This window comes from Penaeus chinensis, chromosome 12, assembly GCF_019202785.1.
Source record: "Penaeus chinensis breed Huanghai No. 1 chromosome 12, ASM1920278v2, whole genome shotgun sequence".
Taxonomy (NCBI): domain Eukaryota; kingdom Metazoa; phylum Arthropoda; class Malacostraca; order Decapoda; family Penaeidae; genus Penaeus; species Penaeus chinensis.
Genome location: NC_061830.1, coordinates 12,402,491 through 12,429,053, shown reverse-complemented (window position 1 = coordinate 12,429,053; position 26,563 = coordinate 12,402,491). Strand labels below are relative to the sequence as shown.

The following is a 26,563-nucleotide window of genomic DNA, read 5'->3' as shown; positions in this document are numbered from 1 at the left end:
GAAGAGAAGAGAAGAGAAGAGAAGAGAAGAGAAGAGAAGAGAAGAGAAGAGAAGAGCAGAGAAGAGAAGAGAGAGAAAAAAAATGATCGCATATTATATTTCACACATCAATGAGAACCGGAACGAACATTATCAGAAAACGCCACATACACCATTTAAACATCAATTATTGCCGAGCACAACCATCAACTCGAACGCGCGCGCCCAAAACAAGCGAAGGCCGAGAAGCGCGCGACGGTTTGTTTACATCGCGAGGAAAACGTCCGAGTCTCGAGCAGCCGAAGTGTGACGTGTTCTACCCTATCAGCGTCATGTGATAAGACCTTTTCTACCCTCTGAGAGCCACGGATATGTGGAAGAACGTTTTAATAAGCCTATTCTTAGCCGTGGGATTCTGTCCTCATGAGTGCGTCCGGCAGGAAATGTGTAGGTTCTGTGTGATTTAAGAAGTTATGTCATTTTGTTTTTTTTGAAATGTTCGCCAGGATTTTGGATCGTCTCTGTTTCACATTCTCTTTTATTGGGTATAACGGGTTTGTCATTGGCTATGCTCATAGCTACGTACACTATGGATACTCTATGTATTCTTCCTTCCTTTGGTGTTGTATAATGAAACGTGATCAGAAGGGAATACAGCTGGATGAAATATAATCTGCTGTGGTAAGGCATTACGCGTGGCTTCGCCGGGTTTTCAGTTGGGCTGTATTTATTTACTTTTGTTTAGGAAGTAAACAGAATTCCAGGTGAAATGTGCATTTATTATAGGGGAACACTTATTTATATATTTATTTATATATTTATTTGTGTGTGTGTATATGTGTATGTGTTTGTGCGTGCGTGTGTGTGTGTAGGGGTGTGGGCACAAACATATTGTCATAGAAGCACTTACTATTGCTAGAATAGTCATACACAAGCAGGTATGCTTTACCTTCTACAGGTGGATTTTACCTTGATAATGGCTTATAGTTTGTCTGTTGTTTCTTTGCTTCTGATGTCATCTTTGCCTGTGCTCACAGTGTGGTGTCAATGCTCCCCACTCAGGAATTACCCCTTATGTAGACAGGCCATATTTTTTTATTATTATTAGTGAGTCACGTAAATAAAAAAAACAGGTGAATGTCTTTTGCTTATTTGACATTAAAAAAAGATGAAGCCCATTTTTTACTGATATAATGGGAAACATTTAAAAATCAGCAGTATATCATTAACAATAAATGCAGTGAGCAGATAAAATTCTTTGACAATTAACAAATTCATAAACTGTGTATAGAATCCCTCAAATATGCACAAAATTACCACTTACCTTAGACTGTATAAGAGCTAAAGGGTAAAAAAACCTTGATAATGATACTGTATAGATAAATAACAGGCACCCAAGAATTTTCATCCATTCTTTTTTTTCATCTTTTTTTAGAATGGGAATTCTAACCATGATCTCCATTGACTGGGAAATACGTGACAAAAGCATTGGGTGAATATAAGCCATTTAGGGGTTTCTAATACCATTTTCTGTTTTAGTATGCACATCATCCTGTGCATTTCCTCATCATCTTATCCATCTGAAGAACTTTCCTTCCTAATGAAGCAGTTATGTTCATTGATAATCCTCACTTATCTCCTACCAGGCCACTACATTTCTCTGTTTTTAAATAAGCCTGTCCACAAGTTTCAGTTTTTGAAAAGTTTTCTTTGTATGATCTACCAACACTCTAAGATATGTATGCCCTTATTTTATTCACTTTCCTTCCTCCCACTAGAAAGGTAGAGGCCAGATTGAAGAAAAGTTTCCCTACCACACAACAAAAATGAGAAAAAGTGCAAGAAGCTTTGATGATGTTGCAGAAGCACGCCAATTTGTGGAAGATAATTATTTTTTGTTACTTAAGATACTAATATCTTTTGTTAAGTTTATTCCTCTTTCATTGTTTTGCCATGTTGTTAGTGTACCTGTCCTGTAACAACTACTCTTTTGTATGTATACTTGCACAGCACCCCTATAGTCCCCCTCCCCCCTACCACATATAAGTATATACATTGTGTGTGTGTGTTTATATATATTTACATATAATTATATGTTTATGTATAAGAGTGTGTGTGTATTGAGTATAGCAATATTTAATGTAGCAAACATGATACATTTCAGAAACTTATGAATATCACTTACAAATAAATTATTATAAAGGCAGATTGAATTTACATGATTTATGTTACTGAATCATCAAAAATATAATTTCATCATGCTCTCTTTCAGTTTCAAATGCAATATGGAATGAAGCTACTATTTATGACTTTATAGAAGATGATATATTTTTTGAAATCATCTATCCTGACGAACTAAGCTACACATATCGGCTGAGGCAAGCGAAGAACTTTGGGGAGGCTTTTGTAAGTTGATTTTATAAGATATGAATTAAGGAAAATGATTTTGATGTTTTGTTTGTTTGTTTGTTTACATATATATCATGTGTTTATATGTATACTTACGTTTGTATTAGAGAGTGATTGTTAGTGTATGTGAAATAGAGATATATTTATGTATCATTTTTTTTCTTTCTTTCTTTCTTTTTTCTGTTTATATATCTACATATGTTGCATTCACTGTCACTTTTTTTTTACATGACTTTTTCCCAAAACAGAGTCATGTACTTAAGGGCGTGAGACTGGTGTTAGCAGATCCACTAGAATGCTGTTCGTTACCCTACAACGCAATAGAAATGCAAGGGGCAGTTGCACTGGTAGCTAGAGGGTAAGTTTTTCTTTAGGATAATAGTATTACAGTCTTCATTGTTAGATTACTGTAAGTATCACTGATACTATCAAGCACTGCTTTTATTATTATATTATTTTATTTTATTTTTTTATTTATTTTTTAAGCAAGGACCACTAGTCCATGCTCTACAAGTGCTTAGTCACCAAGGAGTCAGTTATTTGTCCTACCTATCTCACCTGTTTCTCTATTTCCTTGATTTTTGGAAAGTTTCTTTTGTATTATTTCATTGTCTTTAATGTGTCCAAGATTTTTATAACAGTTTAATAATCATAATATCAATAAGAATAATAACAGTATTGATATCAATAGTATTAGAAAGAAAAACACATTTTCCTGCAATTTCAAGGAATGGGGAATTCAGGAGCAGTCACTAGGGCCTACTGATAGACTCCTTGCAGGCTGAGAACATGTGGAGCCATCTGTATGTAACAAAATTCACAAAAAACCTATAGGAGACAGTACATAAATCTGTTGTGATTGGGTTAAGAGTGATTTTATTTATGATAATCCAAATGATAATAGTAATAGAAACAAATTTTCCATATATAGAAAAGAAGACTTATCTCTAAATAAACACTTGTACATAATCATATATATTGAGAGAGACATACCCTGCTATTCTTTGGAAATTTCCTCTCTCTCTCTCTCTCTTTTTTTTTTTTTTAGTCTTTTTAGGAAAATAACTCACACCTTCTTCATTTCCCACAGAGATTGTTCTTTTGTCAGTAAGGCTATAAAGGCAGAGCAGTCTGGAGCTGTTGCAGTCATTGTTATGGACAACAATATTGATAATGATGAACTATACATTGAGATGGTGGATGACAATACCAACAGGAAACCTGCAATTCCTGCAGCATTCTTACTTGGTAGAAGTGGGTGAGTAATGATAAACACCCATTGCCTTATATAGTATATGTAGTATATAGCCATAGAACAACCAGCAGTTTGTAGTATGGCAATATACTTTTTCATATTCAAAATCCATTTAACTCTCTAATGCTCATCTCTACTCTTTATAATGATTTTTTGGGAATTTATATATTAATTTCTTTTCAGATTTATGATAACGAAGACCTTACGTGATAGGCACATGGAGGCAGCTATAATCAACATTCCTGTTAATCTTACATCGGTGCCGTTCCATAAATTAAATCAGCCACCATGGATTCTATGGTGATATTAGTCATTGTCGTCAAGTTTTTGACAAAAATCCTAAATAAGGCAACTAGCAAACATTTTGTAGTTCTGTTTCATTTCAGCTCGGATGTCTCCTTCCTCTTCCACGCTCCTTACTTCCTCTTTCCTCTGTCTTCTATCACCTATTTGCTCACCAGAAAGTGCCTCTAAATAGTAATTTATTTAAAGACTATTTAAGTTAAAAGATATATATATTTCATTAAAAGTGTTATCTACTTTGCCATGTCTGTTGTCCCCAGGTTAAGGTATTTGATGTTACTGTTTGTGAATACATGTAATTTATTAAAGCATGTAACTAAATCAGGTTAATTTAACCAAAGATTTTCCCCTTTGTATTTGGTATTTTTGTCAGATACTTCCTTCTAATAAATTCTGAAGTTGTTAGAAATTGACTTTATCCCTTTTTGGAAATTAAGATATTGTGTTCTAATTTGGTAGGCAATGATGTTCACCCTGTGATGAAACAATAAAATAACCTTCCTATTCATGCTGCAGAATGGTCGGATCTTCAGAAATCAAATTTTTGTTACTTTTATCCTTTCTTTTTTTATTCTTGCTTTCTGTTTTCCAGACCAAGTCATGGGACAGTGTGCCTGTAGTTGAGTGATGTAACATTCAACCACCTACTGGTTATTTTAGCTATAGCCAGGCATGTCTGGCAATTTGACTTGACCATATCACAACAGGCATGACTGATAAAATGAGTTGGTCGCATATGTAGAGAAAATGCAGGCAACCACTGAAGTACCAGTATATGGTAGTGCCTTCTGCTCCTTGTAGTGGCTAAGGCCTGCTGTTGAAAAATGCTCAATCAGGTAATACTCTATAACCCACATGTCCTCACTCATACATGTGTGATATTCCATCATGTCATGTGTAGTTGTCCCTGCTTGTTTGGCCTTGGCTGCAATCACTGAGGGAAACAACCTCTCAAATTTAAAACCTCATTACCCAAATCAATCATGTTGCAGCAAAGAATGAGAGAACAGGATCAGTTCAGGTTTCTGTGCTTCTAATTTCCCCTCAAGTGTTTGTGTAAAACAGCCTCTGAGTGAGTGAGTGAGATTGAGATTGAGATTGAGATTTGAGATTGAGATTGAGATTGAGATTGAGATTGAGATTGAGATTGAGATTGAGATTGAGATTGAGATTGAGATTGAGATTGAGATTGAGATTGAGATTGAGATTGAGATTGAGATTGAGATTGAGATTGAGATTGAGATTGAGTGAGTGTGTGAGTGTGTGAGTGTGTGAGTGTGTGAGTGTGTGAGTGTGTGAGTGTGTGAGTGTGTGAGTGTGTGAGTGTGTGAGTGTGTGAGTGTGTGAGTGTGTGAGTGTGTGAGTGTGTGAGTGTGTGAGTGTGTGAGTGAGTGAGTGAGTGAGTGAGTGAGTGAGTGAGTGTGAGAGTGAGTTTGTACACATATGCATATATATATATATATGTATATAAATAAATATATTTATATATGTATATAATCTATATATATTTATGAATATGTATATCTTTATATATTATATAAATAGTATATACTATATATATTATAAATACATAATTATATATATATTATGTTTATCTTTATATATTAAAGATATATTTTTATATATATTATGTATATTATAAATGTATTATATTATATGTACTATACATATAATACATATACTATATATATTATATATTTTATATATTATGTATTACATATTATATGTATTTTTTACATATTATATATTGTATATATTATATAATATATTTATTATACTTTATATATATTATATAAATATCACACACACGCACACATTTTATATATATATATATATATATATATATATATATATATATATATATATTTATATATTATATATTAATTATATATATTAATTATGTATATTAATTATATGTAAATTATATTTACATATTAATTATATATATTTCTTGCATATATAAACATTAATTATATATATATTACTTATCTATATATTAATTATATAAATAAATTGTATATATATATTAATTATATATATGAATTTTATATCAATTATGTATATATGAATTATATAAATATTAATTTTATATATTATATACATATATATTATATATATATATTTTATATACACAATATGTATTATATATAATATATATACATATATATATATATTGTATATATTATATATATTATACATATATATTACATATTTATTGATAATATATACAGTATATGTATATATATATAATATATATATAAATATATATATATATATATATATATATATATATATAATATATAATGTATGTTATATATATATATATATATATATATATATATATATAGTATATATATCATACATATATAATATATATAATATATATAATATATATAATATATATAATATATATAATATATATAATATATATAATATATATAATATATATAATATATATAATATATATAATATATATAATATATATAATATATATAATATATATAATATATATAATATATATATATATATATATATATATATTTTTTTTTTTTTTTTTTTTTTCAACAGTCTTTCATTCCACTGCAGGACATACGCCTCTCTCAATTCACTATTAAGAGGTTATTTGTCACCCTTGCCTGATTGGATGTCTTTCCTAATCAACCGCGGTTTGGCGCGCTAACACTTGTGCCACGGCGGCGACTTCCCCCACGACACCTGAGGTTGACTTCTCAAGGCGATATGTCGTTTTCTCGGGCTCGATATATATATATATATATATATATATATATATATATATATATATATATATATATATATAACATGATTCACGCAACTCATACACGTAGAAAGTAAAAGCCACGGGGAACAAGCCACAGACACAGCCCAGGTAACACCACCTTGGCAATTAGACAAACACACACACTATGAAGGGGCAAGGGTAGGAGGGAGGGAGAAAGGAGGAGGGGGAGGAAGGGGAACAAAAACATCATCAACAACATCAACATTAACAATATCAACAACAACATCAACAGCATCGACAAAAATATCAACAGCAACACACACGCGTGTGTGCACCTGTTTTACTCGTTTTTGTTTTCCACCTTTTACTTGTTTACGCGTTTATTTGAATGTTGCCTCTTTTACTCGTTGATTTATTGTTCTTTTTTTTAAAGTTTACTTCGATCCAGACATTAGTTTAATTTGTATTCTCTTAGGTGCCGTTGGGCTTTTTACTGAATACGACTCGGTATGTAAGGGCATACCCTTCAGCAAATTGACTTTCACAGACTGTCACCTTCGATAGCTGGCGTCACTGTTGATTCCACATACCCGCTCTACCCTTTTCGAGTGGGTAGTGTGTGTGTGTGTGTGTGTGTGTCTGTCTGTGTATGTATATGTATATGTATATGTATATGTATATGTGTATGTGTATGTGTATGTGTATGTGTATGTGTATGTGTATGTGTATGTGTATGTGTATGTGTATGTGTATGTGTATGTGTCTGTGTCTGTGTGTGTGTCTGTGTGTGTGTGTGTATGTATGTGTGTATGTGTGTATGTATATATGTATATATGTATATGTGTATATATATATGTGTGTGTGTGTGTATGTATGTATGTATGTATGTATGTATGTATGTATGTATGTGTGTATGTATATATGTATATATGTATATGTATATATATGTGTGTGTGTGTGTGTGTGTGTGTGTGTGTATGTATGTATGTATGTATGTGTGTATGTATATATGTATATATGTATATGTATATATATATATATGTGTGTGTGTGTGTGGGGTCGCATGGTTTTCGTCCGGTGGTTTTTAGTTCTGCTCGTGATCCACCCACATAATCTCCGAGATGCAAGTTAAGTATTAGAGCATTATTGATATTTGATTAAAGCCACTTTCTTAACTGGCATAATTATAATTAAAATCATTATGGGTATGTGTGCCTGAAGGTTTGATGCTTTTTCCCGGCCTTGCTAGTTTTGCGTTCGTTTTTAGTGTTTGCCCGTCCTGTGGCGCGTTCAGTTTGAAATGTTATTTATGTGTATGTGTTACAAATGCACCAAATAAATGTTGTATGTGTTGTGTAAATGTTTTAGTTACCTTGCCCTGTGATACCTCCATATTTTAACTAAAAGAGAAGTAATTCGTATCTTAATTAATCAATTGCTGCAGTATTATCAACAAAGTAAAATAAATGCAAAGGAATTTGTATGAAATTTTAAAACAAAAGAAAGTACTAGACATTATCAACAATACCAAAGAGAATGTATTTATAAGGGCGATTCGTTCTTAAATATTATTGGCACTACAATCCATTTTTGGTGGCAGAGCAATTATTATTTAATAATGCTTGCTATTTAACTTTTATTTAAGTTTTTGATCTGTCTGTTTTTTTTAACTTTTTACTTTACAAGGGCAAGTTGATTTTGTTTATGCGTTTTATGTCTTGTTTGTGGAATGTTATTGTGTACCATAATTGTGTTTTGTTTGTGTTTGCAATCTACATTTTGTGTAGTGTTTGAAATCTGTCTAATAGTGTTGTGAAGTGTAAAGTGAACATTAGTCTAGTACTGTATTTTGATACTGATTAATAGAACAGAATGGTTCGCAGGAAAGATGTTTTGCCGGAAGCAGCAGCCGGTAGCTCACCAGAGAAAGAGAGCAGCAGCAAACTTCGGGTTCTGGTGATTGTCTAGTTTGCAGGGAATTTTACAAAGCTTAAATTCTAAAACGGACATTTGTCAGACTTCCATCCAAGATACGAAGCACTGATAAAGACGCACTGAGTAAGATGGATGCACAGGGAACAATTAATCAGCAGAATTTAATTGCAACCAGCTGTGGAGCTGTCGAAGATGTAGAATCGACTACAGAAAATGAGGCTGCTTCTGCAGCTACCATCATCCCTGTGGGTCAGCCTCTTCCCTTAAACCAAGTAGGTGATTCCACCTTTAGATGATATACACCTCTCACGTAATGCTTACCCAAATCTGCCTGTTCCAGGTGTACCCCTGCAACCTATGCCATTGTCGTCTGGAACATCTGGAACCCAAGTGGTGGAGGTTGAGCCTCGTAATCAGATCCCAGTCTTTGAGGCAAAGTCACCAGCTGCAAACCCACTTGAAAGAAATAATAAATTAGACTACTGGCTGAGACAAATTGAGTTGCAGTGTCGCCCTGCAGATGATGAGACTCGTATCCGTGCTGCAAGAATGCATTGCAAGGGTGATGTAGACCGGGTAATCACCTCCTTATTTTATGGTGCAATTTCTTGGACAGAGTTTAAAGACAGAGTCCAAGCAAAGTTCCGTGGTACATCAAGTGCAACCGAATTCCTTAGTCTGCTTGCTTCCAAATACCTACGAGATGGGCAGTCACCTCAGGACTTCCACTTAGAGGTTGAGTCGGTCCCTTTATCAGGACACCGGAATTACACATCTCTAGGTGATGTAAGTGAACTTATGAGACGTACATATTTGTCACACGACAACCATATTTACAGTCGGTATTGGCATCTCTTAACCAGAGAAACATGGAGGATCTGGTAGCAGCTGCGAAGCGTGTATGGGCAGTATGGCAGAGATCGCGGGAACCAAGCAACACACGTTATGGTACTCGTTGGATCCCATTTTCTAGACCTATTCATGGTCACAAGAATTGGTTTGCTTACTTAAGCATACTAACTTGTGTTTAATTACTCCAACAAAGTATAATGCGCAATTAATAAAGTATTTCCATATAAGAAAGTTAATAATTATCATTTTATAATCTTTAAGGGTTTTTATGAAACACAACCAAAATCATTACGCATTTACTATTTACATGTCTCAGCATTTGTAACTGTAATTCACCGAACAAAGATAGACTATGATACTAGAATAATTGTACATCCATTTAATGTTATTTTAGTCACAATTGATATCGTGTCAGAGAAAATATTTTAAACTCGTATCCACCCGAGGGGAGACGTAGACGGGAGACGTAGACATGAGATGTGGAGGGGAGAAGCGGAGACAAGCCGCATGAAGGAAGACGCTCGGGACAGAGAGTATAAGGCTCGCTGTTTATAAATGAGTATAAGACATCTTGTCTAATGTTACGTTTCACACTGCAAAAGCATAAGGCTTCTCATGGTCCAGGTAGCAAACATAAGGTTCGCTGGCCATTTAGTGAGTATAAGACTCACGAAATGAGGAACCAGTAGGAGGGCTCGGAAATCATAATTTTCGTAATCAAATTATAGATATTTGGGCAATCTGAAGGATGTTTATTTGAATTCCGAAACTTTCCAACCCAATAATCGTACGTTCCACATCTATGTTTATACATCTGTGTGTGTGTGTGTGTGTGTGTGTGTGTGTGTGTGTGTGTGTGTGTGTGTGTGTGTGTGTGTGTGTGTGTGTGTGTGTGTGAATATATGTACATAAGAAAGAGAGAGAGAGAAAAGGAGGTAAGAAAGAGGCCAAGGGACACGAGAAATCCCAGACCAGTTCTATACCGAACACACACACACACGAACACACAATCCCTCACACACACACACATATGTTTGGATAGGACACACGCTCAAGAGGCATAGGAAGTCGTGACATTTGCCGAACAGTTCCATCACCTTCGCGACGAGGTCATTCTGAACGTTCAGGAAGGTCGTGCCATAGCCGCCCCTGCCCAGCCGCGGGGGTGCCATGTCCATGTAACTATGTAGTTAGGCAAGAAACAGAACTGGCACTGAACTTTATGCAAAACAGAGCGTTACAACAGGCCTCAAACAGCGTGGACAACTGCGGAGCAATCACTTGTATGAGCGTGGCTCTCTTCCTTCTGCTGAGAAGTCTGCTCCTCCCTAAGACCTACTTTCGCTTTCTGCCGATGCTAGGTGCTTTCGTCTTTCCGGACACGCTTGCTGGGGCGCTTGGAAGGGCAGAGAGTCGCCGTGGTACAAGTGTTAGCGCGCCGAACCACGGTTGATTAGCAGGGGCATCCAAAAAGACAAGTTTAAGACTGCCAAATAACCTCTCGATAGTGAATTGAGAGAGGCCTATGTCCTGCAGTGGAATGAAAGGCTTACCCAAATGTGCCTGTTCCAGGTGTGCCACTGCAACCTATGCCGTTGTCGTCTGGAACATCTGGAACCCAAGTGGTGGAGGTTGAGCCTCGTAATCAGATCCCAGTCTTTGAGGCAAAGCCACCATGAAAATATATATATGTATATATACATATATATACATTTATATATGTATATACATATTGCCAGTGAGAGTTTCTTGAGCACTGCTTGCCACCAGATATCAGCGAGAGAGAGAGTGGCCTTAGTGCAGGTGAATGAAAGGGGTATTAACTAAGGTAGATGTGAGACCCCCAAGAGACCTCCGTGTCCTCCCAGGTCGAGGACGAGGTGGTGGAGCTGGACCCTGTGTGGCTTAGTCGGTCTGCCATCTCTTTCCTCTGTCTGATGAGGACGAATGCTTACTTACATCGCAGATGTGCCAAAAAAGAGCGCCGAGCAGGCAACTGCGTAAGCCCAAGGAGGAAAGGCAGCTGCTGGGGACAGAAGTGTGAAACGTACCATCCAGTCTGGCTATGTATTGTTTACATATATATGCGTGTGTGTGTGTGTGAGTGTGTGTATTTGTGTGTTTATATATATATACATATATATATATATATATATATATATATATATATATATATATATATATATATGTGTGTGTGTGTGTGTGTGTGTGTGTGTGTGTGTGTATGTATATGTGCTGTTCAATATCAGTATCATAGATGTTTTCCATGAAAAGTAGAATGAAAACACAAACAATCACTAACTTATTTAGAAGCTACAGGTTTTGCATTTGAAATTTATAATAGTTCCCCCCTAAAACGAGGGTTCATAAAGAAAATGTAAAGTTGATCACCCAAAGGAAAGTTTTAATAGATAAACTTTATAGAATTAGGACTTTCTGTGAACCTGCAACAGCTATGTCGAAGAAAATTTCGAGAAGATACTATTTCTGCTTATTTTAAAGCATATGACCAAACCCCTATGTATTCAGAATGTTTCAAGTGTATGTGGAAAAATAGTTATTTGGTGATTACGATGATGAAAAAATGCAAAAGTAGATATGACTGATGTCCTATTCAGAAATAGTCTACTTTCGACCGTAGACTTTTGATCACGTTTTAGCTTTCCACACAGCTACACCGTCACATCACATATTCTTTGCCGTTTTTTTGTGATTCCCCTTACAGAGCTGTCTCTATCTCCCGGCATATTGCCCTGTCTACGCTAAGAATTGGTCAGACTGTGAAAACGACTCTCTCACTTGCCTTGTTGATTATGATGTAGTACCAGTACAGTGCTACACGATTTCTCCAGGAGGCCGTCGTAAGTCCTCCACCAATGTTACCAAGATTCCTTTTCGTGGACATGACCTCCCCGTGATGTTTATATTGGCATAGAGTCCTGCCCTGTCCGACCATATCACCCCCCCCCTCCCCCTCCCCATCAATGCCAGAAATTTAGCGTCTTGGTCACCCTGCTGAACACTGTCCCTCATAGCCCGCTGTCCTATGTGTGCCCAACCTGGTATGCTCTGCACAGTCACGCACATGTGTCAATTGTGTTGGCTTCCATAATGTATTTTATATTGGCTAACTTACCAAAAACATGAGTCTGAGGTGGCAGTTCTCCGACACAAACTTGGTCTCATTCTACATGAGGCCAGGCAGGAAGCATGTCGACGAGGTTTTTTATTTTGTCCCCTACTCCGGCGCTGCCCTTCGCTCCGCCCCTCCCTCTTCGTCTCAAGGTGTTTCTACATCTTCAGTATTTCTTACCCTTATTCCTCACATTCCCACTTGTACCCACTCCTTCTTCTAGCCAAGTTCCTTTGCACACACCCCTATCTTTACTGCTTCTCCAGTGTCTACCCCTCCCTCTTCTTGCTCTTCCTGTCGCATCCGACAATAAGAACGTTACACTCCATCATCTACCACATTCTCTCCTACACCTACTTCTTTCTCTGCTTTTCCTACGTCTGTCTCCTCTTCTACCTCTCATAAGAAGACCTTCGTTACTCAGTCCTCGTCACCCAACTCCCTTTCAGAAACTCTTGAGGCTATCCAAAACTTTCTAATCATGACTCCCCAAAAACACGCTTATCCCTCCTCCTCCCCCCATCTCTCTACTCCCATTCCTTCTACCCGTAAAAGTGACTGCCGACATCCATCCTCCTCCTCCTCATGTTCTCTACACCCCTTCCTCCCACTCCCTTCCAACACACCCCACCCCCCTTTGCTCCTTTTGCTCTACCACCCCTTTCAATGCCCTGAAGTGGTCTACGACTTTTGACGTGTTGCACATTTAATCATTAACTCACCCTTCCTCCTTACCTTTTTCGCTACTATACCTTCCTATAGTGCTACATGGCTTTGAATGTCGCACTTTTAATTGCTTTTGAAATATTAACCATTACTGTCATTTATCTATTTACAAGCAAAGTATAGCAAAACAACTAGTAACCAAGCTCGTCTGTTTACCCTAAAATAATGATAATGTTAAACTTAATGTTATCATTATAGCAATAATACGTAATACTTGCTACTAGCCATATCCCCTACCCCGCCTTGTTGCCTCCCCCTTCATTCCCGTCCCCCTTTGCTTGTCCCTCATCTTTGTTTTACTTTGGATAAGACGAATACTGCAACACTAGCGTCTGAACATTTGCTTGGCTGTAAATGCAGTCGGACTTATGCTCCTAAAAGTACATGCTTCATATGACTTAAACCCGTGTGGATAGATTGAAACAATGCTGTTGATTCCAAAATCCCAAACCAAGATTTTTTTTGCCTGTTACTTGCAAGAGTTTTATAGTTAAATTCAAATTTATGACTATATCTGCCACGGAATCCCTAATATGGCTTCCTCATTCAATAAGTCCAGAAGTTTGAAGGCAGTATTCTCCCTGAATAACACGATAATGCCAGGTTTTAATGCAACCAACTGCTCTCAGGACCAAGATGTGTTGCTGAACCAAAGTTAATAGAATAGTTCTTGGAAAATTCAAAGTACTATATTCTCACTTGTAAAAATTCTGCATCACCATCAACAAAAATACAAAATCACAAATAGAATCAATTAATACAGACCTTTATATCCAGCCACTTTCCTAACTTCTATGTAAAATTTAACTTCCTTGGCACAGTACTTACCAGCCGTGCGATTCATCCTGTAGAAAAAACCAAAACAAAAAAACACTCGGTTTTCCTACTTACACAAGTAAACGTCTAAATTGAATACTTACCCCTCATACACCCTAGCTTAAAATGGCGGATTTTCAGTACCAGAAAGCATGATCCGTCTATGCTTACATTTCCAACAGGCTCTTGTGCCTGTAAATAGCAAGACAGTGCAAGAAGACTCAGCCTATACCTAAGATAAAGCTGACTAATAGCTAGCAGGATCTGAAGGAACTGGAAAATGGAAGTGTTATATCTACTGCACAATTACATGGGGTCACTGACATGCAACCAAGAAACATAGCAAGACCTAAATGTGAAATACATAGGGACAATAAATCTGAAATGTATAGATTAGATTGGACTACATATTGGTTGCTAGTTGCAGATGTTTTGAAATAAATGAAATGGAATTTCGTATTATGACATCTGCAATTTTCAGACGTTATTACAAGAATGTTATTACAAGTTGAACTGCCTTGGGATTGAAAATAAAAGGGCATAATCATACTGACATCGGTTGGAAAATCTGCATCAAAATTCTGAATATGTGTTGTTTATAAATTCCAAGCTTGGGGTTACTTCTGGTGCCTGTGAGTTAGCCTAGAACAATAACTTCAAGTTTTGCATTTCATCACATCCCCTGTTTGAGTTTATGTATTTTTCATGAAGCTTTATAAACCCATTTACCTTTTAAAAGTACTTATATGTAATATATTCATACAATTTCAATACATGTTATATATCAGTTTGTTGTCTACATATTAACACAACTAGATATGAAACAAGTAATGAATATAATTTAAATTTACAATGTTCTAAAAAGGAAACCAAAATGCGTTACTGAATTTGTAGAACATCTTGCCAATTTGTAGATGCCTATATTTACTTTATTTTAACTAGATAACACAACATACATTCATTAAACAAGATGCAGCTTCTCTGCAAAATACAGGTAAGTAATCTCCAAATAATAGTATGGTCATGGTTTGTGGTATACACCAGCAAAAGGTTAGATAATTCTGATGTCTATTTCTCACGAACTATTAGAATGATGTTTAATCAATGAAGCAATGCCATTCATAGAAGAAATAACACTTTAAATGTAGAGCGAATAGGAATAGAGGGATTGGAGGGTGGATGAGGGAGCGGAGCGTTCTCTTGGCTCATGTTTAGGAAGTTTTGGATGTCTTCATGAATTGGGTGGGGTGGGGGGTCTGAGAAAATAAAGTTTTCTTATGAGGAAGAGAAGAGGAGACAGCCGTCTAAGGAGCAGAGAAAGATGTAGCTGTAGGAGAGAATGTGGTAGAATGTAGGGGAGGGACGTGTAGATTGGCTGGTGCGACAGGGAGAGGGAGAAGAAAGAAGAGTAGACACCGAGGATATGGTAGAGATTGGAGTATCTGGATGTAGAATTACAAAAGAATTTGGGAGGGAAGGAGGAGGAGGAATAGACACTGAGGGAGATAAGGAGATGAGATTGACCAAATAATATTACACATGAGTTTGTGTTGTATAAAAACTTCTTCTTAAACATCGAGTGCATCAAATTATTGACCATGGCTATAAAAGATACAGAAATAAACTGAACAAAATTTATTTTCGGGATACAAAAGCCCAAAATTGAAACAGAATGATACTGTACAAAGGAAAAAACGTAATAACTATTTTTTCAAACATTGGCATAATGCACTATCTTTTATACTTAGTATTTTGAAAATATTTGTTCATGAAGAGCTTTTTTGGAACTGTTCTTTGTTGGTTTTGCTCTAGTGGATGCAGGAATTCTACTCCATGCTCGGGGTCCTTGATATCTAACGTCTGCTTGGCTCTGGGTGGTTCTCGACAGAGGATTTTGTAGGAGAGAGAAATACCTTTATTTTTCTCTATAGCATTGGTTATATTTTCAGATACAAAATTTGCATATCTAAAATCAATGCCATCTTTGAGTTTTAATAATCCTAGCCTCTTATAACTATTGTTGATGTGGTCATATCTTCTTTGCCCCATAATTGTTCCAATAGCATGTTTATGGTTTATGGAGTAGTGAGCATGAGAAAAATTTCGTCGGCATGCTTCCTGTCTCGCCTCGTGAATCTGAGAACTGTAACCTCAGACTCCCAATTGTAGGTAGGGCAGCTCCTATAAAATTCATTATGGGAGTGACCACAATAGGCACATGCAGGGTCTATATAAGCACTTAGATAGACCTTGGACACATGTGCGTGATTGCGGAGAGGAGTTTCAGCGGTCATGACCAGGCTGGGCACAAAGAAGGCAACTTGCTGTGGAGCGACAGTGCTCAGCAGGGTGGCATAAACGTCAACATTTTCGACACTGACGGTGAAGGGGTCGATATGGTCAGGGCAGGACTCCCCGTCAATATAAACTTCATAGGTCATGTCTGCGGAAGGTAATCTTGGTAATATTGGTGTAGGATTTTCGGCGGTTCCTGAGGGGGAATAGTGTAGCACTGTACTGACACTGCATCATAGACAACGACGCAGAGAAGAAGGTCGTTTTCACATTCTGACCAAATCCTTGTCGTAAACAGGGCAATCAGCTGGGGAGATGGAAACAGTTTCGGTGCAGGAAAGAGTGAAGCTGGGCAGGAATAGGTTTGCCAGTGAGGCCAGTCAGGGCAGATAGTACACGAGATTGGGACTTGTTAGATATAACTGTGGCAAGGCGTGGTCGACCAAAACGGCTGCGGAAGGAAACTTTTCCTACTTGTTTTTGGAGACGTTGTTGGAAAAGAGGTATTGTCGGGCAAGAGGCTGCTAGAAAGAATACTCAAAAGGTTCGTAAAGATGGAAATAGTAGAAGGGCGAAGGCAGGGGGGAGAGGGAGAGGTGTGGATTGAAACAGTAATGCAGGGAGGTGGGTAATAAGAATGAAGAGCTGTAATAAAGGAGGAGGGGGCAGATAATGAAGAAGAATTTGCAGAAGGAGATGGAGTGGAGGATGTTGGGATAGAGGTTGAGTAATGACCTGGGTTGAGGAAGGGATGGCAACAGCAGTGGTCGGAGACGTGATCAAAGGAGAGGTATGAAGGAAACCAGAGAAGTTAAAGTTATGGAGGTTAGTTGGTAAAAGGACAAGCCTCGATGTTTGTAATATGGATGCAAACTCTTTATTATTGGCCATGGTGAGCCTGAAGTAGGTTGGTAAGAGAAACGATCTACCCCTCAGTGTCCCCATGAGGGGCAAGGGAATACCGTGCCCATGACTTCTCGGGACTGACCTGAAGCCAACCTTTCATGCTCTCACATCTTAGAAAGAAGACAGAAGAAGGGTTGGAGAAGAGAAGGAAAAGAAAAAGGGGAGAAGAAAAGTCATGCAGAACTGGCTGAGTCATGTGATAAGGCCTAAGGTGGAGGAAATCCCCAATATTGGGATCCGCCTTGTATGCCCCTCCGCCACGACAACCAACGAGGATGGCATTCGGAGCATGAACAAAAAGCAAAGCAAAACACTGAAGCCGCTGCTTGACAGTTTTCCACACCATAAGGCTGAAGCTGCAGGACTTCCGGTGGATTTGGATAGAAGACAGCTAATATAATTACAAGAAAACTGACCTTTTTTTATTTACTGGAAGTTATTCAGTGATTCAGTGAACATTATCACTGCAAGGCAATCCATGCATTACTTTTATATTCAATATATTTTTTTCGTATCTAGAAACATCAAATTTTGTATTTATGGATTCCTATCAATATCTGCCATCCGAATATAGTAGATAGCAACATTAATAAATATACGATATGAACTGTTGGAAAGTCCCATAATTTGCACAACTCGGAACTGAGTGAGCACTGAGGGATTTTTACCTTGAAGACCCACCACTGCAGCTGGTCCCTGACATCATTCATCACTCAGACCTGCCCGGGATTTTAATGGACACAAACAAAGATGTACGAATAACAAATAATGTATAAGCTAAACCCACCGCTTCTTGAGGTTATCTTCCCCACTTGTTGAGTCCAGTATTGCCGGTTAATAATTGCACATTACACTCCATTTCGACGGATTTGAGGTAGAAAACATATGCAAAATACACAGACTATAAGAAAAAATAAATAAATTGCAAGATTTGATGGATGTGTGAAACAATGTTGAGCCCAAAATCAATCTAAGAGTCATCTTTAATTTGAAATGTATACCGTTCGCATAATTTTAGACCGATCCAGGAGGTTTTGCAATAAAAACGCGTAAAAAAATATATATACAAACCAAGATATCCGAAAAATCCACTCATCACATAGTCCAGATCATTATCATCATTTACAAATACATATTAACTTCAATACATATTAACTTCATAGCAAATTCAACCGTTCGCATAACTCTCCTGGACCGGATTCACGTGGATTCGCAACGAGAACGACCCCGGTCCACATTTGTTATTATTTGAGTTGAAGACATCGGCGGGAACGCAACGTACGCTTATATCCAGTGGATTTTTACTTTGCTCTGTTATTTGATGTAAGAATATAACGCTTTTATGCTGTTATTTTAAGTCTTTGGAGCGATTTGTCAGTAGGTTCGAAGGAAAAGAGTAACCGAGTCATAGTTATGATTCATGTTTTGAAGGACGGAAATATTTTGAAAAATTTTAAGTGAATTTTTTGTTTCTTTTTTGCTTCTTCATTCTCTGGCTTAACAAATAGGAAAGAGTAAAGAATTAGTGAATAGATACCATACCATACCCCCAGCATACCAACATTAAGTTTTGATTATAGATGATTTCAACTTGGTAGTCGTATTGTAATTATTTGGCACGAGAGTAAATTTTCATCTGATGATTACATTCAGGATGAACACACATCTCTCTCTCTCTGTTATTATACTTACACGCTTCTCTGCCTGTTAGTTATGGTGTTTGTTACCAAGAGCGACGTACCCTCCACAGACCAAGCTATCCTACGAAACCAAAATTCCAAACCGAACCTTTCCTACCTTCTGTTTGTTCCCTAGACAGGGGTGCATGTGTCCCCTTGTAGCCTCCTTTATTAGCATTTCGTGCCAACTTATAGAAAATGGACATTAAGAACCATCTGTGGGAGGGTGTTGTAGATAACTTATCATTTTACAGTAGATATGAGGCTAGAAAACCTGTACATGTGATGTTTTTTTACTCTATTTTTTATGCTTTACAAGATGGCAGTGGCTATTTCCCTCGAAATCTGTGCGTAGCTCTTGGTAACATTATCCCTAGTTCTTTCTCAGGTTGTGTGTATGGGAAGATGTGGGCATACAAGATTTTTTTTTATGACAATGTTTCCCCATTTTGTGAAATTGGCAATGTCTTCATATACTATTGTTTATATCCTATAGTTTTCCAATACTCAAAATATTGTTATTTTGTAGTAAATGCTTGGCATAGCACAAGGTGGTACAAGGTGCAAAATCAACAAAATCTAATGTCACATGTCATTTATGACAGCACCAACTTCCAGCAGAAGTTTTTAAAAATGCTGTATTTAAATTATAACCAGTCATATGCAATACACTTCACTCAGCCTATCAAATGTCCATTTCATCAAGCTAGAGATATGCTCGTCATAATACATTGAGCATTTTAGTGAGTTTAGTGAACTGGATGCCAGACACCACAGTGAAATTCTGTCTATTTAATAAAACTACACATAGCAGTGCTTACAAGGAGGTGTTTTGTTACTGTCAAAAAAGAAAAAGAAAAAAAAGAAAAGAAATGTGCAGTGCAAAATCTTTTTTGGAAAAGTTAATGTAAAGATTATAAATCCCACCACATAATATAACACTGTTAAGTATAAAAAGTGACTAGCATAAAGTGAAGGAATTCCCACAAGCACTTTTCAAAGTCCTATTCTGTGGTCCTGTTCTTAATACTTACTGAATCTTGGTGATCATGTTGCATTTTCAGCATGGGTTAATTAGGTTTAATTTATGACATTTTCATAAATATTTTTCTTTTACCAAAACATATTTACTCCTATATGCTGGTACTTTATACACATCAAGCAAAAGTTAAATAGAAGCACTGTAAAGGTAAAAGTATCAGATATTAGCTCATCAAGGTTTCAGACATTAATGCAAGATTTTGTTGCAGATCTGCATTCCCATTTGCAAGATGTACACTCCAGTCTCAGACCGAGGGGGAGGAGGGGCAGCCAATACTTCATTCACATCTGCGAGTGCAAGAGCAGCAGCAGCTGCTGCTGCACGCAGACGCAGTGCAGTTGGCTTCAATACCAGTGCGAGGCGATCACCATTTACAACACCAGGGTAAGAGGAATGTAGAAATATTATTATGATTATTATTATTATTATCCATTTTCATTGTTATAGTCATATTATCATATCCATTTTCATTGTTATAGTCATATTATCATCCTCATTATTATTATTATTATTATCATCATCATCATTGTCATTGTCATCGTCCTCAGTATCACTCCTCCAATCACAATAATAATGATCATAATCATAATTGTAATCATTATGGTTATTGTTCATATTATTATATAATAATGATAATAAGGATTATTATTATTTATATTAGTAATAGTCTCAGTAGTACTAGTACTAGTTTTGTTTTATGATGATGATAATGATAATGATAATGATAATGATTATTATTATTATTATTATTATTATTATTATTATTATTATTATTATTATTATTATTATTATTATTATTATTATTATTATTATTATTATTATTATTATTATTATTTTCATTATTGTAATTAGTAGTAAAAGTAGTAGTAGTAGTAGTAGTAGTAGTAGTGGGGTTAGGGTTGTTGTCACTACTATTATTATTATATATATTTTTTTTTTTTTTGGAGAACCAGCTTTGGGGAAATATAGAATACCTGAACATTTATTTGGTCACTAATTGGCAACCATTTAAAACTAGACTTTTCTGAATGGGCCAGAAAAAATAAATAAATAAAAGAAAGAAGGAAGAAGGGAGAAATGGGAAGGTCATGGAAAGGGGATGCTAATATAATAACTAATTCAGATTTGTGATAGAAATGGACATGGAATTTTTCATGATAGCTGTCTACACAAGAAAAGAAAATATTTGTTTTGTCTGTTAAAGCCATGAATGCCATAGCTTTTTTTTATAAACTAGTATATATTACATTTATGTGATTGATATAAGTATCACATTATGCAGTACTATATTTTAAATAGTATTTACTTTTTTTCTAATAAGCCCAAAAAAAAAAAAAAAAAAAAAAAAATACAGGAAATTTTATTATCTCATATCAAGAGCAAATTAGAATTAAAAATCTGTTGAAGTTTATATATGTCTTACTTTTTCCCCCTTACTTTCATTTAGTTTTATGATTTACTTGTCATATACTAATCTAAGCATTTTTTGTTTGTCCACAGTCGCTCCACACCTCTCAATCGATCTCTGCAAGCAACACAGCTCATGGAAGGCAGTGGCCAGTATACCCTAGAGAGCTATGGGGCCTCCCTGCCAGCCTTGGTAATGGAAGCCCTGACATTTGCTGACCGTAAGTTTGCCATCCTGTTTCCTTTTGTTCTTTTGTAATATTTTGTTGCGTTCATAAATATATTGCAGTTAGGCATCTAGCGTGATGTAAGACTTTCCCTTGCAAGATATTATTAGATATATATATATTTGAAATAATTTGTGTCTGGCACCATGTAGGTACTTCAGAAATATTACAAGGTTTTGAGATGTATCCTTTTAATGAATCATATAATTTTATTTTTTTATGATCGTGATTCCCTAGGAAATGTGGAGATGTCAGCAGTTTTATCACAGTGTGGCTGGGCGTGGCTTGTGTGTGGCCGACGTCTCTTAGTGTGGAGGTATAAAGTGGATGACTCAAGACGCCTTGTCAACCACCAGTTTCGGGAACTCACTCTACCTCCGTCAGACTTAGCACACAGAGCCCAGCTGGTGGTTGTATATGCAGCAAATGAAGGCCAGGTATAGATATATCAAGAATGTTTGCTGTGTAAGAAATACATATTTTGATGAAGATTAACAGAAAGCAAAAAGGAAAAATATAATCAAAAGAAATAATTTATCTATAGGTACCAGCGTGTGTAGCAGCATCACCCGAGGGGTTTGTCAGATTCTGGCCCAGTATAGCACATGAAGGCTCATATTTTGAAGTCAGCACCGAACTACAGGTAATTTTCAAGGAACAAGTAAAAAATAAAAAATAAAGATTAATTTTAAAATATTGTACTTACACATTATTAATCTCTCATATTTTTCTGTAATGCCAAATACTTTCTTTGTTACCTCATCTAGAATTATTTTTCTGAACAGGGTCAAGAGTGTGACAGCCTGGTGTTCCTGGGGTCATCCTTAGGGTGTCTGCTGGCCACAACCACATCCACCACCCTGCTCATCCAACCAGGCCAGGGCTCGGGTGGGAACCAAACCATTAATGTGAGGCAGTTGAAGGTTCCTGCTGGGCTCTTAGGGGGTATATCACGCAGAGTTTCCTCACTAGTGTTTGGATCCATGCCCACGCAAGCCCCAGAAGCGGTATGTTTCAACAGCAGTTTCTTTGAATGTCAGAGGGTTGATACATATAGGGTTTGTATCTCTTAAGAGAACACCCCATACATCAGATGTTATTTGCACATCACTTTGATTATTCAATATGCAAATTGTTTTCCTTGCAGCGCTTGGTCCGTGCAGTAGCAGTTCCTGGTGCAGAGTCAGATGAACGTTCAGTGCTGGTGCTGTCTGCCAACTCCTTGCAGAAGTGGTACTTAATCCCTAATGAACCTGACAAGCTTGTTTATGAGTGTAATGTTGAAAAATACATCAGAGAAGGATTTGTTGATCATGTTTGGGTAAGTGTGATATTTATGGGAAATTTTTAGAACTGGATTGTACACATGGTATAAAAAATATTTATAATGTAAGGCCACATTTATTTATTAAAGACCGTGAATCTGTGCTTATAGCCTCCATACTTTGTGCTCCTTCAAAGGCAAACAAATCTGTATCATATACATTCTGGCTAGATATGGATCAGCAATTGTCAAATAAGGGAGCATTCCAAAAACTTCCTAAATAGAAGATTAATAATTAAAAAAAAGCTAAAAAAACAACAGACTTTTGTTTGGGATAGGTCGGTTGGCTTTTGCCAAAGTACAAAGAGCACTGGTTATGTGGCACTATTCTGAGCAAATACCATACATATTGTTTTCTGTTTTTAGTTTATTATTTTAATTAATGTTTGGAAGATGCTTGCCTGTTTCCAACAGGCCTGTATATCCAAGCCATACCCAAGAAATGTTCACCACAAATACTCTGACCACATAGACCTTTCTGGTGATTTATGTTAAATAAAGAATCAGTTTGGTTCTATCTTGCCAGAAATATGGTTGAGGTTTGTTGGCCTTTTCTGGGGCAGATAGTTCACTGTGTTACTGCTGGCTTGGATGTCTGATTGTAGGCCCTCCACCACAGGTCACAGCAAGTTTCAAGTGGATTTTAATAGAATAGCCAGTGTAATTACTTTGGGTGTCTTCTATTCATTTACTTATTTTTTCTAGTTTCAGAAATATTTGTATAGAAATAGTGATAATTTTAAACTTATAAGGATATAGATCAGTGTATGTTGCCTATTTGGAATCACACTACAGGGCCGTGAGAGAGCAGGAGCGACACAGTTGAGGGTGTGGTTGGTTGACATGCAGCCGACCTCAGGGGTGTCATCAGTCATGGTTTTGACAGCAGCAGTGAACCCTCAGGTCTCGCAGCAATTGGTTTATGCCCTTGGTGAGTGTTGCTGTTGTTTTTTTAGTTTTTTTTTAATTATTAATCTTCACTTATTCATTAAAATGGTTCATTTACTTGAACCATTTCACTTACTTGGAAGAATGTTGTCAGGTAGATATTTGATATTTTTTGCGCATTACAAATGATGTGATTGATTTAACCAGTATTTAGCTTTCTTCTGTTTTCTTCTAAAATAAAACTAATTTCTAAATTTTAAAACCTGTATCAGGGCAAAAACATTTCTGTATAACTATTAAATGACAGCCAGTCAACCATTTTTCTTCATTTTTATAGAAGCTCCATTAATTCTGGCATAGGGTTTCACTTCTCTTTTTCAAGTCATAATAATCACACTATTAGTAATGAACTAAAGCTTCAATCCTTTGTTAATAGTCATATAAGACAAAGTATTACATACTAATAACATATTTTTTTGTGGGAGTTTCTGTGACATTTAAAAAATATATTTCTGTTAGGCTAGGCCTATTACAAATTCCTTTGTACAGACAGTTTTTTTTTTTAAGGTCAAAAGCCTGAAGTGTTACCCACATCTTGAAAGTTTTAGGATGCTCTAAAATTATTTCACATTTGGCACAGAAATAATAATAGGCTTATTTTATAACAAGTAAAATAGACAAATATTTTAATAGTTTAAAAACACTTGGAAAATGTTAAAAAAGTATGGATTCTTTGGGGGAAAGGAATACAATCTTAATTGTAGTTTCTAACATACACTACCTTTCTAGTCTCTTGCTTATAAATAAAATAATTTTTATTTTTCTAGGCATAATTCTGTGAGATTCTTGCTTAAATCTTGAAATTTAGTTCCATTAATATATAAAAAAAATACCATGGTAGGAGAAAAACTCAGTCAGTTTTATGGGTATTTATTACAAAGAAGTACCGTTATATACTTAGGTAGGAAATATGAACAGTAATTAAAAGTGAATACATGTATAATTTGATAGAATAGGTGAAGGCTTTCCCAGCAAATAAGACAAATGAACATATTCCATTGCTTTATCCACTGGATTCCAGAATAGGTGCATCCATTGAATACTTTGATTTTTGTATGAAAAAGGGGAAACTCATATTACTTATAGAATCCAGGTATTATGAATAGTGTGTTAGTAGGTCATATCTTTTTGCATATTAATTCCAGTTAGGTCACTTAACAGAAGAAACAATATATACACAAAATTGTTTCACAGTTTCTTTGGAAATTAAAACTATTTGGTATAATGGTTTTCAAGTTATGTACCAGCATTAAGACACAAAAAAATAATAATTTTTTTCATTATGTATAACTTTTGTGACCATATGCTGGTTAATGTCTAAACTGATGAAATGTTCACATACATTTTTGCATGCGGCCATAATGCTTACTTAAAAGTAAAATAAGGTACACATTACCATGTAATAGTGGCATTTATGATACTTGTTGAAAGTAGTGACTATACAAAGCAAAAGATTTTCCTTACTTTCCATTGCAAGTAGATTACAAAACCAATATATATTCTTTCCAATGCAAGATTACAAAGCCAAGATCAATTTAGTGTTTCCCCTTTGGTGACCCTAGCCTCTAGGTACTCAATTCTCCGCTCTAATGTCGTCAGTTTCTCATTCAGCTGGCTCAGCTTAGATCTGCATGACATGTCGAAGCTATTCAGGAACTCTGCTATCCTTTTGATATTACTAGTAATGACCTGGTGTAAAAAGGGAGAAAAATTATATGAAGAAAAATTTAGTAATCATGTGCATAGTAGGTCCTTATTGTTTTAAAAGCAAGAGAAAATGTTGTTCAAAATAATCTTTTAAAAGTAGGAGAGATTGTAGTTAACAAATTTCTAACAAATATTTTGTTTTCCAATTATGTTTGTGTTACAAGGGTTTAATTTAAATGCGTTTTTAAGGAAACCGCAATATACCCTCATAGTAATCACAAATTGCTTACCTCAATATATTCCCTGTTGATCCAATCTTGTCTTATTTGTTGGGTTATAACTTGGTTTCGGGCAGACATCTTTGGGTCTTTGAGAATGCTGCAGAAATGGATTATATCACATGATTTCATGAGTAAGATTGAAAGGAGGTTAGTTGTGAGTAATTATGATTGACATGTTAGTTCAGTTTATGATGATGGTTTAAAAGCTGGTGTATTTGAAGAAAAACATTCACACACACGATGAGTCTAATGTTTTCCATTTTGCCTTTGGTGCTTCCTAGTATGAACTTTAATAGGCGTCTCTCTCCTAAATGTAACGATGCTTATTGCCCAAATGTAACAGTCTATGATACATTTTCTTTACCGGAATAGTATGTCTATTAATACATAATATCTTAACCAACGTACGGCTACACAAACTACATGTGCTACAACATAAGTTTGCCTCCCAACCTGTGTATATGCTCAGAGTTCATACTGGCACTGTTATTAGTAGTGAATTGAAGTTCCAGTACTTGAGCCACAACCTTGAAGAAAAATATGTTAATGAATAAAAAAAAAAAACATGTACATATGTAAATTTAAACAAGATTTTATATATTATGAAATATATATATATTTTTTCATGATTTGAGTTAGTGTAATTATTTCTTTATTAA

At 35.9% G+C, this 26,563-nt stretch overlaps 3 protein-coding genes across 6 annotated transcripts in view; 2 read left to right on the top strand and 1 right to left on the bottom strand.

Moving 5' to 3' along the window:
- Positions 1-243: 243 nt before the first annotated feature.
- On the top strand, positions 244-4,487 carry LOC125031105 (protease-associated domain-containing protein 1-like). Of its 2 annotated transcripts, XM_047621602.1 has the most exons (5): positions 244-426; positions 2,252-2,385; positions 2,637-2,746; positions 3,479-3,646; positions 3,827-4,487. In XM_047621602.1, exons 1-5 carry the CDS (start codon positions 351-353, stop codon positions 3,945-3,947), a joined length of 609 nt encoding a protein of 202 aa, XP_047477558.1. In that variant the 5' UTR covers positions 244-350; the 3' UTR covers positions 3,948-4,487. The 2 variants fall into 2 exon arrangements, with proteins under 2 accessions (XP_047477558.1, XP_047477559.1); XM_047621603.1 differs by lacking the exon at positions 2,252-2,385 and having other exon boundaries at positions 254-426.
- Positions 4,488-18,560: 14,073 nt separating this feature from the next.
- The window catches only part of LOC125031092 (nuclear pore complex protein Nup133-like), a 21,226-nt gene continuing 13,223 nt past the window's right edge, over positions 18,561-26,563 (top strand). Inside the window, exons 1-8 of one of the 2 annotated variants that reach the window (XM_047621576.1) lie at positions 18,561-18,627; positions 20,279-20,454; positions 21,571-21,698; positions 21,942-22,141; positions 22,249-22,347; positions 22,490-22,711; positions 22,852-23,025; positions 23,824-23,959. In XM_047621576.1, coding sequence (XP_047477532.1) covers positions 20,300-20,454; positions 21,571-21,698; positions 21,942-22,141; positions 22,249-22,347; positions 22,490-22,711; positions 22,852-23,025; positions 23,824-23,959 — 1,114 coding nt within the window. In that variant the 5' untranslated portion in view covers positions 18,561-18,627; positions 20,279-20,299. Of the gene's footprint in view, positions 18,673-20,278; positions 20,455-21,570; positions 21,699-21,941; positions 22,142-22,248; positions 22,348-22,489; positions 22,712-22,851; positions 23,026-23,823; positions 23,960-26,563 lie in introns of both variants that reach the window. The other variant, XM_047621575.1, reaches the window with a different exon arrangement.
- Positions 24,834-26,563, bottom strand: part of LOC125031093 (probable protein BRICK1-B) — a 3,201-nt gene continuing 1,471 nt past the window's right edge. The window contains exons 2-4 of one of the 2 annotated variants that reach the window (XM_047621577.1): positions 26,358-26,431; positions 25,914-26,001; positions 24,834-25,665 (exon numbers count right to left, since the gene is read on the bottom strand). In XM_047621577.1, the coding sequence (XP_047477533.1) occupies positions 25,507-25,665; positions 25,914-26,001; positions 26,358-26,380 (270 nt within the window). In that variant the 5' untranslated portion in view covers positions 26,381-26,431 and the 3' untranslated portion in view covers positions 24,834-25,506. The remainder of the gene's footprint in view (positions 25,666-25,913; positions 26,002-26,357; positions 26,432-26,563) is intronic. The other variant, XM_047621578.1, reaches the window with a different exon arrangement.